The sequence below is a fragment of the Vanellus vanellus genome, assembly GCF_965231255.1.
Source record: "Vanellus vanellus genome assembly, chromosome: 25".
Lineage (NCBI taxonomy): Eukaryota > Metazoa > Chordata > Aves > Charadriiformes > Charadriidae > Vanellus > Vanellus vanellus.
This window is the reverse complement of record NC_138930.1, coordinates 1,050,125-1,064,278: the sequence shown is the minus strand read 5'-3', so window position 1 is coordinate 1,064,278 and position 14,154 is coordinate 1,050,125. Positions and strand designations below refer to the sequence as shown.

Sequence of the window (14,154 nt, the reverse complement as noted above, 5' to 3'; positions counted from 1 at the left end):
AACACATCGTTATTATACGTGTATGGCCCAAATTGCGAGGGGTGCGGGTCACGGGCATTGCCTCGGGTTAGCAAACCTCGCGCTGGATCACGTCAGCTGGGGCTGCGGAGCAGCTGCCCGGCTTTCTGTAATCCCCCACATGTAATATGGCTTTTCCTGTCTGATTACTTGTTCTGTACTTAAATCTGCAAATGCTTATCTTGTGGCTTGGTAAATAACTGCCTAAAAAAATTTCTTTTCAAGAAGTTTGTCAACTGATTTCATTAGTCTTAAAAAAACAAACTATATACAAACTCGTCGCCCTCACTCAGCAAACGACAGCACCGTTACATGTTACAAAGTCTACAACGCGCTGTTGGAAGAGTTGCATTGTTCTTCGTTAAAACTCTTCGTGTAAATTGTAACCTGGAATGCCAACGCGGAGGCCAGACGAGCCGGCATTCCCGGTTCGTGACAATCCTACCACCATCACGTATCCACAGCAAGACTCAACGTGGGAACAAATGAAACTGGAGTGGAACCAAAGCACAAATCAAGCAGAGGTCATCTACCATCTAGAGAGAATAAAGGAACCACTGGCAAACACTTTTTCTCCGGATGGGATCAAACAGCTGGGTTCAAAGGCTCCTACAAACCTTGTCTAATACAGCAGTAAACCCACAGCAGGGTCTTGTAGCAGCGACTGTCGATGCAACACCGATGGTCAGCGATAATCCAGACGCACCCTCTCCCCTAAGCAAATAAACCCTTCAGGACTATTTACAGGGACTTAGAAAACTCTGTCATACAGACAATTTACTGCCTGTAGGGAAGAAATCATTTTTCTGCTGTTTGCTCCTCATTTTTAAGCCACTTGGGATCTTTTCATGCCACAGTGGCCAAAACTGTTAATTTGTCGGAAGACCGAGTCACCAGCCTTGTTTCCTCAGTCGGGTCCGTACAGACACACACTCACAGCGACCAGGTACGACTGCACTGGCAACGGGACACTAAATAAGGATGCTCCACATGACAGACCACGGGCTCCCGACGCAAACCTACATTCGGGGCGCTCCTGTGCCCCCCGGCTTCCCCCGCCTCTCCCAGTGCCAGCGTTCAAGGGTCAGTGGGGTATTGCTTGTCGAAGCCGTGGCGAGCCGGCAGCGGCGCCGAGCGCGTTAGCTCTTGCAGCCAGCGCCATTCATGGGAACCTTGGGCACAGCGGGACAGTCGCTCCGGAAAGCGTCGAGGTCCTGGGTGGTGGTGGCTTCGGGGATGGCGGTCCCTGTCCCCTGGGGCAGGCAGGTGTCCCGGGGACCCCCCTGGCTGCGCCCGCTGCGGGAGCAGTCATGGTGCCCGTGGTTGCCCAAGCGGCTGGAAGCCACCACGGCTTTCATGGCAGCCTGTTGCAAAGGCACAGTGGTGTGAGCAGTTATTAGGATGTGTTTGGCAGACTTCTCCCCTTCGATGCCGCGCCCAAGGTGCTCGAGCCGCCGGAGCGTGCAGAAGGGGAGATGGCGCCCGCTCCTTCAGCCACGCTGAGCTGGGACGTGCAGCCCTTCGCCTCAGGCAAGGCTTTTCCCGGCACCGGCTGCCTCCGCCGGCTGCATCCCCCGAGGGATGCAGCTGTGCAAGGAGCCTCCATCGTCCTTCACCCCCCTCCCCGAGCCAGCCCCCCGAGCTGCCACGTGTCGCTGAACATTTATCTTCTCAGGGCAGGGGATCCTTAAACCCAGCGACAGCAGCTCTCGGTGGCCCCGGCCATTTGCAGGAGGGCACGTGAACATGAGCCATTCCCGAGGTTAACGGGGCTTTTTCACCTTACCTTCAGTTTCCGCCTGGCATTAAATTCCTGCATTTTCTTCTGCGTGCTGTCCATGTGAGCAAATTTAGCGGCTTTCCCGGTGACCCAGGGATGCTCCAGAGCCTGGTAGACGGTCAGTCTCTTCTGGGGGTCCAGGACGATCAATTTTCTGACCTGTAGGCAACAAAAAGGCTTCATTTATCAAATGTTTTGTTGTTTCACAAGCGTTGATCTGAAGCCCTCGTACTCGGCAGCCCCAAACCCCGGCATCAGCTCGCTCACCAAGTCCTTGGCGTTGAGGGAAACCTCATCCCACCACGGGGACACGAACTCGTAGTCGCAGGTGAGGATGCGGCTGTACATGTACTGGTCCCCTCGCGGGTCGAAGAAGGGCTCGAAGCCACAGAGCCTGTGACAGCGGGAGAGAGGAGCTACGTGCCACCACCCAGGCCCTACGGCGCAGCCGGGCCGGCGTTCGCCAGCTGCTCACGGCAGGCTGAGGTGGAGCAAACCGTCTCACCGCCACGGTTTCACCGCCCACGGGGCCCCGGCAGCGTTACTCACAGGATGTAGGTGATGACGCCCACGGACCACATATCCACTTCAGGGCCATACGGGCACCCGTGGAGGATTTCAGGGGCTGGAAGCAGAGTTTGGGGTTCAAATGCATGGGTGTGGGCAGCTCCTGGCAGCGCGGCAGAGGAAACACCCCCCAGGCACCGACAGCGTCTCCCGAGCCCGGCACAGCCGTTGGTCATCCCTGCACCGAGCTGTGCATGGCCTCTGGTAGGAAGCAGCCTCCCCGGGTCTCCCTCCCGCCCCCCAGCTCTTCCCTCCCGCTCACCGCAGTACCCCGGCGTCCCGCAGACGGTTTTCATGGTGTCCTGTTCATCCACGATCTTGGAGAGCCCAAAGTCACCTTGGAGGGACGCAGAGGGGAGCAGCCATCAGGAAGAGGCACCATTAACCCCCCTCATGTCACGAACCCCTGGCGGGGGGCGGGGGGTGGTGGTCCAACAAACCCACCAATTTTAAGGGGAGCGTCGGGGGACAGGTCCGCGTAGAGCAGGTTCTCCGGCTTCAGGTCACGGTGGACCACTCCGTTTTCATGTAAATACTGTATAGAGAGAAATCGGGGATGCAGGAAGGAAGGGAAGGGCAGGGAAGCCACGTCTGCCTCGGACAAAATTTGGGAGGAGGTGGCAGCAGTCCGGGAACCGGCACAAACATGGAACCAAATCGCCCAACTATTCCTTTGGAAACACCCAACACCTGCGGTGCCGGAGCTGCCGGCACGGCTGCAGGGGCACAGGAAGGATGTTTTCCTTTATGAGTTTCCATTTTTAAACCCTCCCGTTGCCATGGAAACCCCATCTCCAGCCGACCTGTGATGCAGAGCAGCGCTGACCTTCCTCCCGCCTCTCCTCCATCCCCCCAGACGTTGATCGGAAGAGGCGCCTCTGCCAGTGACGCCTTCGGAGGGCCGAGGGCGAGTGGGCAAACGCCCTTCCCCAGGGGGATTTGGGATGGTGCAGGTCCTGATGCCTCTCCCCAGGGGTATCTGGGAGGGTGCAGCCCCCACAGCAGCACCCCTGAACCCCACACGGGACCCCTCACCCGGGCTGTCCCCGGGGGCTGTGGGGGGATGCGCTGGGGGCACATTACCGAAACAGCTTCCAGGATCTGCTTGACGACGTGGGCTGCGTCCCGCTCGCTGTAGAAACCCCTCTCCACGATCCTGCGGGCACACGGGGTCAGCACGGCAGCACCCTGTCCCACACAGCGCCCCCCTCTCCCCCCGGCCCCCCAACCATGGTGTGCATCAGCCCCCTCCGTCCTCATCCTCCCCCTGCCATTGAGGTGAGATTTTTGCCCCTCGTTAGGAGGCGGGATGGGGATCGCGGGGCCGGGCGTACCTGTCGAAGAGCTCTCCTCCCGTCACCAGCTCCAGGACGAGCGCGATCTCGGAGGGCGTCTCGAAGATCTCCTTCAGCTTGATCTGAAAGGGGCGACAGGAGGGATGTGGGATGCGGATGCAGAAGCCGGCTGTGCCGGGAGGAGCATGCGACCGCCGGACCGCAGGGTACTGTGAGGGGTTTATCGGGGCGGCCGGCACATTTCCCTCCGTGCCTTTTTATTTGTTTGAACGGGGATTTTTTTGACTCTTTGGAACAGCCCTGCTCACTTAATCGTGCATTGAAGACGATGTTGGGAGTGGGAAGACGGACACGCAGCGCCTTTATCCTCGTCACGTCTCCAAGCTCGTTAGCTGGAAGAAGAGCTCACCGAAAGGTTTTTAATTTTGTAACTTCATCGGCTGTGCTGGAACTTTGGGTGGGAGCGACCCCCAGCAAAGCCCTTATCCCTCCCGGGACGGATCCTGCACTGGCAGGGATGCAGAAGAGACACATGGAGCCTCGAGGGGCCAAAGCCGCCTCTGGGACCGGGGCCCTGCAACCCCGCGGGTGCTTTTGGAAACATCCCTTGGACCACTTTGCAGCAGAAGAGGCACTAAAGAAACGGCATTTTTCTCCCGATTTTTATTTTTCAGCTCCCACGCAAGGTGAGCCTGTCTGCACAAGACCTTTGTGCCACTGCAGCAAATCTGGAATTAACAGGTCTCTCTTAAGAATACATCAAAATGCAATATTTTTTTTTTTTAATGGAAAACAGAGAATTTCATGCTTCTTAAGACTTTTGTGACACTGCGAATTTCATGGGGCTTTAATCATTACCTTCATAGGCTGGGTGACAAGCCGTGATACCCCGCAGGGTGAGAGACACTATGTGGCAGCTTATTGCATTATAATAATACACGGAAGCACTATAATTTTCCTATTAACTTCAAAAGTTTACAATCCTATTATCGTCCGCTGTTGAGGTTGGTGCTGAACGATAGCAAGCGCATAGACAGCACCAGCGTAAATAATGAAACGGAGCATCACTTCTTCGAAAAATCACTTGAACTTGGGAGTGAGCCGAACCCTACGGAAAACTTGGTGATTTAAATATTAAAACTGTCCGGCTGGTTCCTCCTCCGCGTCCCCGTGGTGCCGCTGGCTGGAGAGTAAAGGGGGAGGGAGGGCAGAAATTGAATTTTCTGTGGTGTTCCTGATAACACATCAGAGAGGAGCCTCTCCCCATCCATGGCTGAGATCAGCCGAGCATCCTCCCGGGCTGCTCCGAGCAGGGGATCCCCATCCCACTGTTGTCCCTGCGCCTGCCCAAACCTCCTGGGATTGGGGAAGCGCCTCTGTGGAAAAGGCTGAAGCCCCCGACTGCCCCAAAATGCTGAAACACCCCAATGCCCAAGGCAGGCCCATTCCTAGCTGGCCGAGGGGCTTAGGGGCCCCCTGGCTTCAGCCCGTTTGCCCCCATCCTCATTTTTGGACTTCCTTTGGTTTCATCTCCTGCGTCAGGGCTTTGGAGGCGGCGGGCGCGCAGGACATCCCCGCTGGGGCTCCTCCAGAGAGCAAAGCCGCATTGCTCCGAGGACGGTTGACGCGGGCTGGGCTGGAAGCAGCCGTGCACGGAGGTTTGAGCCATACTGCCAAAAAACAGCTTTTCGGACGGCAGCAGCCAGCAGTGAGGCGATGTCCTGGTGATGTCCCGGCGATGTTCCGGCAATATCCCAGCGATGCCCCGGCCACAAAATCAATTGGAGCGGGGTCTGTCGCACCCCCACAGAGCCAGTGCCCAGGTGGCTTTTTGTGTTATTTCTTTAACTCAGGTAGTCCCCAAGATGCTTTTTGCAATTTGCCGGTGGAACTAAGCAGCCGGGAATAAGCCTTTTTGGCAGCTGGAGGGACGGGGGGGACGCGGAGCCCCCGAGCCCCCTGCCATCACAGAGGAGCCGACACGGCGTCCCCGGCTCTGCTGACACCAGCGGTGATTAGATCCGCTCACGGGCGTTGCAAATCGTTCCAGCCGAGCTGCCGTTATCCCCCGAGCGCTGAGCAAGAGAAACGGCGCCCGGCCGTGCCGGCGTGCAGCACCCAGCACCCGCGGCCCCGTCCTCCCCTTTTATCTCCCCTTGCAGGATTCATTACAGATGGGCAATTTTCTGTGGTATTCATTTGATCTCCTCGATGGAAATTGCTTACCAAATGGAAATCTCAAGCCAGGAGATGGAGGGAGGACGGGGGGAGGAACCTGGCCCTCGATGTCAGAGCTGGGAAGCTCAAAGGTGCTGCAAGGACCGGGCGTTTCATGCGGCAGCGAGCGGGGAGGGACCGTGCCTCGGCGGGGACCAGGCACCCATGAGCCCATCCGCAGAGCGGGGAGGATGGGGGGGGGGGGGCAGGCAGGGCTTCCCGTGGGTCCTACTCACGATATTGGGGTGCGACAGCCGCAGCAGGACCCCGATCTCCGTCCTTACGATCTTTTTGTCGATCTGGAAAGCAGAGAGGTGGTGTTAACTGTGCTGCCGGGTCTGGGTCCGGCCCCCCGCCATGCAGACACCCCTCTCGTGCACCCAGTCCCGTCCCCCCCCCTCCCCCAGCTTGCTGCACCCCCAGCCCAAACCGCAGCCCTTTTCTCCATCCAGGACCCCCCAGACCGCGGGAGCGATGCCCGACCGACAGCCCCGTGCCCGTCCTGCTGCCCCAGGTGCTTTGGGAGCGAAGCAGAGACCCCCCCTGCCCCCTGTAGCCCCCCACCCCACCCACACTCACTGTCTTCTTCAGTATCTTGGCGGCGTACGGGGTGCCCGTGCCCTTCTCCTCGCAGCTGTACACCACCGAGGTGGCTCCCCTGCGGGAGGGCAGATGGGGAGTGAGGTGGGCTGGATGCGGCCGGGACAGAGCGGGGGGGTCCCGCTCATCCCGTGCCCCCCACCAGGACCTGTGCCAGCACCGGCCCCTGGCGCATCTTCTCCCTCATGCATCCCCCTCCCCGCATCATTTCCAGCTTTCCCGGCTAAAGCCATTTTAATTAAAACTTGTGTCCTACAGGGGGTTTAAATCCTTAAGCGGCTTTCACGACAGGACGGAGCCTCCCTCTCCCTGCTGGCGGCCGCAAGGACGGCCTCAGCGGGGACCGCGGGGACGCTGCGAGGGGACCGGGGGACGCTGCGAGGGTCCCCATCCCAGCTGCATCCCTGGCAAGGCCACGGCACACGGGGGGATCCCGCACCGCCACAAAACCTCCCTGCCGGGTTAAACCGCTCCAAGTTACAAGAGAGATCGTTCCCGTTACACCCCCGGCAGTGCCCCTCAGCTGCCGGTGATCTTCAGATCTAGTTAATAACATTTTCTAACCACTGGACGGTGAAATCAACCCATTGCTGCGGGCCATTACGGGGCTCGTTTGCAATTTCATCTCCGCTGCCTGGCTCCTCGCAGCAGATTAATTCTCGCCCCTGAGGAATCGGCCGCGTGTTATTGCTCTTTGGCTTCGCGGTCTTCAGGGACCGAGTTCAGGCTCTGCCTCGAGGCACACGGCATCCCCGCCTGCCCGTGCCCTTGGCCCAGCAAACACCGACGCCGAGAGCTCAGCCCTGTGTGTCCAGGGGCCATTTTTTGCACCAAAACCTCCCCCGAGACCCAGATCAACCCACTGCGGGGCTGCAAGCGACCCTTTGCTGCAGCCCCACGCGCTGAACGCCCTGCCGCCGCCGGCGCTCCCCAGGGCGCTCTCATGAAAGAGAGATTTGCTTTAAAAACGAGAGCGGATTGTGCAACTCATCCGGCTGAACTTGGGAATCGCGTTCCCATGGCAACGGCAGAGCCGGGTACCACGGAGCCTGGGGATGCTGCGGGGCCTGGGGATGCTGCGGGGCGAGCAAAACCCTGCAATTCTAGACCTTGGCCTTTTTTAAAATATTTTCTTCCTTTTGCTCAACATTTTCTATGTGATTTTATGTAGAAAATAAAAAGCAATTTGGAAACAAATTGCTCAGACTTAGAGGGGAGAGGTGGCCGTCACCTCCTTCTTCTCCAGCTCAGGAAAACGGGCAGAAGGCTTCGATTTGAACCCAAAATGGCATCGCCGCTGCTGCAACTGCAACAATAACGTGATTCCAGCGGGAGAAAAAAGCTGTGAGCACCTCCCCTGGCTGCAGCAGCGTCCCCAGCCCCCCCCGCAGCCGGGGCTCGGCTCACGGCAGGCACGGTTCCCAAACGCACCGGGTGGTTTGCAGCGCACCGGCAGCGCTCTGCCCTGCCGTCGCCTTTCACACCTGGTTATTATCCCGATTTCCCAGCCGGCGCGGGCACGGGGACAGGACCGGGGCAGCCCCCACTCCTCATCCTTCCACCCCCTCTCCATGGCTGAGTTCCAGCCCGGACCCGGCGAGATATTATTTTTTCCGCACGGACAATTTGCAGCCTGATTCCTGTTGCTAACGGGATCGTTTAGAAGCCCTCGGCTCGGCGCTTTAGGAGGTGCTGGGGTCGCTGCCCGGACGCAGCGCAGCCTGCTGTGCCCCTGGCACGGCGCCGGCTGCCCCTTGCGCCTTCCCAATTACGGCGGCGGCGGGATTCGTGCCGGCATTCGCTACACCCCGGCCCCTCGCCCCCGCCGGCCCCTGCAGCCACCGCTCGCTGCTGCTTAAGGCCTCAAATAAATATCCGCAATCAACCTTGACTGCAACAGGAGATAATTGCATTTGCTTTACAGATGAACTGGAAAATGTTGAACAATGGGATTTGCCGAGAGAGCCCGGACCCGCGGCGGGGGCACGTGCAGCCTGCCGAGCGCCGGGGACGGCGCGTGAGGAGGACGGTGTGAACCCGCGGCCGAGCTGGCACCGGGCTGGACGCTGCTGCCCACGGCCACGCAGCGACGGCCGAGAGCAGCCCCAAAGCTGCTCCGAGTCACTGCCGGGGCACATCAGGCTGGGTCCCCCCCGCTGGCATGGCAGCACGGCTGGTGGGACGGCCACCCCGCGCCCCCTCATCCATCCCCTGCTCCCTATGGCTTCTAAGGCCGGAGCAGGATCCGACCTTGCAGCCTGGCACGGCGGCTCGGGCAGCGTCGGCACACCATGGCAGAGAGGCACGAAGCGAAAGCCGCGCACGGCGAGTGGGCTCCCACCGCCCCATGTCGCACCGGGTGCCTGACGCGCCGGGTGTGCAGCCGCAAGCAGACGGCTCCGAGACCGAGACCAGGTTGATTTAAACCTGGATGCTGAAACTGCAGGGATGGATGGATGGATGCACGGATGGATGGATGGATGGATGGATGGATGGATGGATGGATGGATGAACGGGGGTCCCGGGGCTCAGAGCCTGTCCCTCTGTCCTACATCTGTCTGTGCAGGGCCGCGTGCTGCCGAGCCCTGGGCTGACACTGGCCACACCTCAGTAAGAAGCCTTAAATAGCCGCTTTTACCAAAGCTGCTGTTTTTCAAGCTCAAAGCCGCCTCTGCTGATGGAAACCCTGCAGACGACTGGGGCTGTCCCAGCCTGAACCACCACCACCACCGAAACCCTCTGCTTCAGCGCCGGGACTTGGCAGGCGGCACCGCCTCCTCTCTGCCAGCACAGCCCAGAGCCCCCCTCAAATGGGACCGTCAGACTTTCCACACACAGGTTCCCAGCACCTCCTGGCACCCCCCTGCCCTGGGGGCACTGGGACAGCGGCTGCCCCTTGTCACCTGCCCTCCCAGCGTGGCAGCTCTCCTCCCGGGGACACGGGAGCTGGGCCTGGGCATCTCCGGGGTGCGGCGGGGACCCTGGGGCACCGGCAGCATCCAGGGCACGTGGCACCAGCCCTGGGGTCCCCTGGCCGCTGCATCCCGAGGGGCCCCGCGAGGGCTGGGAAAGGGCCGAGCTGCCGCGGAGGACGGCAGTGCCGGCGCGGTGTGTGCCAACGGCGAGGGCAAACCCACCGGGGACGCAGGGGTGGGCACCGCCTTCGGGCAGGTTTACAACGCATCTCCAGGAAGTGCTGGGAAAGGGGCACACGGCACCCACGGGACCTGGCAAACCGGCCCTGATGTTCCCAGCCCGTGAGGACTTACAGTAGGACCTCTAATAAATACATCACGAGAGCCTCCACTAAACAGCCGGTGTCTGCCAAAGCGGCTCCCATTGGCACCACCACGGCCACCAGGACACAGCCGGTCCCCTCAGTGGGGCTGTCCGACCCAGGGGGACAAATCCAGATTTGGGAATAAATCCCTTCCCCCCGGCGCCGTGTCCCTTCGCAGGGGGCTGCTGCAGGGGGGACCCGCCGTGGCCCCACGCTGTGCCAGGCTCAGCCCCCACCTCCCCAAAGCCTCGGGCTGCTCAGAGGGGAGACGGGTCACACCACGAGGGTGAGAAACGTACGGCTCCACGTGCACGGGGAACCGGGGCCCCATCCTGCAAACCCTCAGTGAGCGCTCCCAAAATCACTGCTGCAGCGTCGTGACAGGTCCCAAGCCCCAGCGTACACGTGAGGGCAGGGTCTCCCTCTATTCCCCCTCCTTATCCACCCCTCCACCCCCCCGATCCATCCCATCCCCATCCCCCCCATGCATCTCCCTTCATCCACCCCTCCCTAATCCCCCCCTCCATCCCACTCCATCCCTTCCTGCATCCCTCCATCCCTCCATCCCCCCTTCATTCCCTTCCTGCATCCCTCCGTCCCTTCATCCACCTCTCCATCCCTTTCTCTCCCCACCAGGTGAGTCCCTGCCCTGATCAGGACCCACTCCCATGGCAGGAGGGCTCCTGCCCCCCGCCAGCCCCTGCTGCCCCCCCCCCGGCAGCCGGTACCGTCCCAGCTCGGGGCCCATGATGTAGAAATCTTCCAGGGCCGTCTCGCGGTGGGACCCGTCGATCCAGTACTCGCTGCCGGTCTTGGAGGAAGGCATGGTGGGCCGGGGGCGGCGAGCTCCCGCCAGCTGCTGGGGAGAGGAGAGCAGCCATGGCCGCGGCCCCCCCGCCTCGCTGCCCCCACGCCCAGATGGCCCAGCCAAAAGCAGTGCCGGGGATTATCGAGCGCGATGAAGTCGCAGCCACAAATCCCCTTCCCACCAGGCACGTACGCTGCCTTTTTGGAGATAATAACCCCCTGCCCATGTCATGTCCCCCCCCCCAGATTTTCATACCAGGCCCCCACACTGTCCCCATTTCCCATCCTGTTCCCACTTTTCTGGGGTTACCTCAGCTTCCCAGAGCTGGGCAGGCCCGATCCTGTTCCCACAGCCCAGGCTGTGCCCCACGGACTGGCACGTTGGGGGATTTGCACCCTATTGCTGTCACCCCCAAACCCACCCCAACACCAAACCCGCTTGGGGAGCACACACACACACACACACACACCCCGCCGGGCCCCGTAGCCCCTTGCTCTTTGCCACCCCGTTAATATTGGGGTGGGAATTGGGGATCCGGCACATACCGTTAGCTGCGGCGTCGCTGCGCGGTGGAGCCGTGTCCCCCTCGCCGCTGCCTCATCCCCGGCGCGGGGCGGCTGTGCGGAGGGTGGGCGCTGGGCGCAGGGGCTGCTCAGCCCCCGCACACCGCGGTGCTGGCGCTGAGCCCGGCTGCAGCCCCCCGGGCCCGTGCTGCCAACCGGCGGGCACGACCCCCCCTCCCCCCCCCGCTGCTCCCCACCGCGGGGGTGTTAAGGCTCAGCTCCTTGGCGGTGCTGAGCAGCGCTGGGGCAGGGGGATGCAGGGATGGATGGAGGGATGCAGGGATGGGAGGAAGGAGGGATGGAGGGATGCAGTGGTGGAGGGATGCAGGGATGGAAGGATGGAGGGATGGGAGGAAGGAGGGATGCAGGGAGGGCTGGAGGGATGCAGGGCTGGAGGGATGTGCGGATGCGGGAAGGCAGGGATGCCGGGAAGCGGGACTGCCGGGAAGCGGGAAGCGGCAGGGATGCAGGGAGAGAGGATGCGGGGACGGGGCTGCGGTGCACCGGGACCCTCCCAGGCAGCATCCCCGCCTGGCTCGGCCGTGCCACCCCACGGCCCGACGCCGCCACTGCACCGCGCCCCGCCGGCCCCCCCCGGGGCTCCGGGCTGGGCTGGGGGCGCTCGGGGGGCGCCGGGCGGCCCCGGGCCCCCGCCCCACGCCTCTGCCGCTCCCCATCACCCCAATCCCGGCGCCGCGATCCGGTCCCGCGGCGGGGTCGGGCTGGGGGGGGTGGGACCGCGCCGAATTGGGCCCCCCTCCCTCCCGGGGAGCCCCCAGCGCCCGGCACCCCCTGGGGGTACCGAGGGCCGGATCCTGCCCCCATCCCGGGGAGCGCCCGCAGCCCTGAGCCCACCCGGGGGGCGGACCTTGCCTGGCGCCCCCCGAGCGCCCACAGCCCCGCAGCCCCCCCCGGTCCCGGGGGTCGCATCCTGCCCTGCCCCGGGGAGGGCGCGGGCGCTGCCGGACCCGACCGCACGGTGACGCCGTCGCCCACCGGATGGGAACGGGGGGGGCGGGGGGGCGGGAGGGGGAGGGGGCAGGGCGGGGCTGGGATTGGGATGGGGGCGGGATTGGGCGGGGGGGGATGGGAATGGAGGGGGTGGGGGTAGGGTTTGGGTGGGGGGACGAACGGGGTGGGATAGGGACGGGGTTGGGGTGGGATTGGGGATGGGGATGTGGCCGGGAACAGGACGGGAAATGAGTTGGGGCGGGGGGGGCGTTGGAGATGGGGTTTGGATGGGGCCAGAGATGTGTTGGGAATGGGGATAGGATTGGGGTAAGATTGGGGATGGGATGGGAATGGGACAGGAGTGGGGTGGGATTGGGGATGGGGATGAGATGGGAATGGGGACAGGAGTGGGGTGGGATTGGGGATGGGGATGGGATGGGAATGGGGACAGGACTGGGACAGGGCCGGGATGAGGCCAGGGATGGGGTGGGAATGGGGAGGGGATGGGAGTGGGGATAGGACCAGGGTGCAGTTGGGCCGCCCACACTATGGGGGAGCCCCACGGGGTTTTGTGCTCCCGCAGCAAAGGGACCCGAGTGGGGGGTTTCTCCTGCACGCACGGGGGGAGGAGAGGGATCCCAGTGGAGCCCACGGCTGCCAGCCGCCCCGTGCCGGTGGTGTCAGCTCTGATTCCAACATGCAGGAGGTGTCGGGGGGGGTGTTCAGCTCCATTCCCCCTCCTTGTCCCCGGGGCTGCCCTCGCTGCGGGGTCTGCCTGGGCGAGGGGGGCTCCTTTCCAAGCCCCACTCCCCAAAGCAGTGAGCCAGGAGCAGCTTTTTATGCTTTGCTATTAAAATTGGAAACAGGGAGAGTGTCCCGTGGGGCAGCGACTGTCCATATGGGACCGACAGGTGGTGGGACCCCGGGGACGCTGCACGGCCCCCCCCCACTGCAGCTTGGATGGGAGACGCGCATGAAAGGCCCCACCACGAAGGTCTCGCCGGCATGAAATGTTCTCCTTGTAATGGGCTTCGCAAGTATTTATTAGAATATTTTATCATATCTGAGGGAGGCAAGCTCGGCCCTGCTTGATCTACTCTCGTTGCAACTCTCTTTTGAAAGGGCTGTTCTTAAAGGGAGTGACCTGCGAAGTGAATAAATTGACTTTGCCGCTGTTTCTCTCCGTCCTGGAATGCCGGGGAGATAAGGGTGGGCTGGAAGAGGCTGGTTTGCGTAATTAATATTTATCACTTCATCCAGAACAAGCACAATGCCCCTGTTTACCCCCAGCCCCCAAAAGAGGCGGGGGGGGGCTGCATTTGAAGAGCAGCGGTAGCCCCTTCCCTTCGGAAACCCGGTAATTCGCCTCTTGGCGAGGGGCAGCGATCCTGCCCACGGTGCCGGCAGACACCCACTCTGCCACCCATGGGTGGGCGCTGGAATGGAGCGTGGGGCTGGATCCAGCCCGGGCAGCGGGAGATGGGGCTGGGGCCGCGATGGTGGCCGGGCAGCCCCCCCGTCCCCCGCATACCCCAGCACCCCCCAAGCACATCCGCCCCAGGAGGAGGGGGCCGCCCTTTGCAGCACCCCGTCCCCAGCCGGGACACCTTCCCTGGGTGCAGACCCGGCCCCAGCCTGCGGGAAGGCGCTGGGCCGCACCGCCAGGATCCGTCCCCGTCCCCGGGGAGCTGCCCCGGGAACCGGCCCATCCTCCCGACCGCGCGGTGGGAAGATGGGGCTGGAGGAAAGCCTCCAGCCTTTTGTCTGCGGGAGAGGAATTAATTATTTTGTTCTCTCATTACACTGGAATAAAATCCATTTTAGAGCAGCATAAATTTAGGTGCCTGAAGTCGCTTTTTTTAACATCCCGGGAAACATTTCTCTCCCTCTCTCGCCCTTTTCCAAATCGTTTCTGTCTCCATGCGCAGCCATCGGTGTTCCGGATGAAGCACAAGATGGAGAGGCATTAACCGAAGTACGGCGAAGGGGCTGCGCGGGGCGCGGGTCCGTCCCTGGGCGGAGGACGGGAAGGTGAGGCCGGAGCAGGGACCCCCAAGGTCCCCCCGAATCCCAGC

At 62.1% G+C, this 14,154-nt stretch overlaps 1 protein-coding gene across 1 annotated transcript; it reads right to left on the bottom strand.

The window, feature by feature from the left end:
* Window positions 1-1,157: 1,157 nt before the first annotated feature.
* LOC309681642 (calcium/calmodulin-dependent protein kinase type IV-like) lies at window positions 1,158-10,583 on the bottom strand (the record flags this gene model as incomplete). The annotated part of the gene is made up of 11 exons (XM_082495552.1): window positions 1,158-1,382; window positions 1,805-1,957; window positions 2,066-2,192; window positions 2,348-2,423; window positions 2,628-2,702; window positions 2,810-2,900; window positions 3,449-3,521; window positions 3,700-3,782; window positions 6,114-6,176; window positions 6,457-6,535; window positions 10,486-10,583. The coding sequence occupies 11 exons, from the start codon at window positions 10,581-10,583 to the stop codon at window positions 1,158-1,160; spliced, it is 1,143 nt and encodes a 380-aa protein (XP_082351678.1).
* Window positions 10,584-14,154: the final 3,571 nt, after the last annotated feature.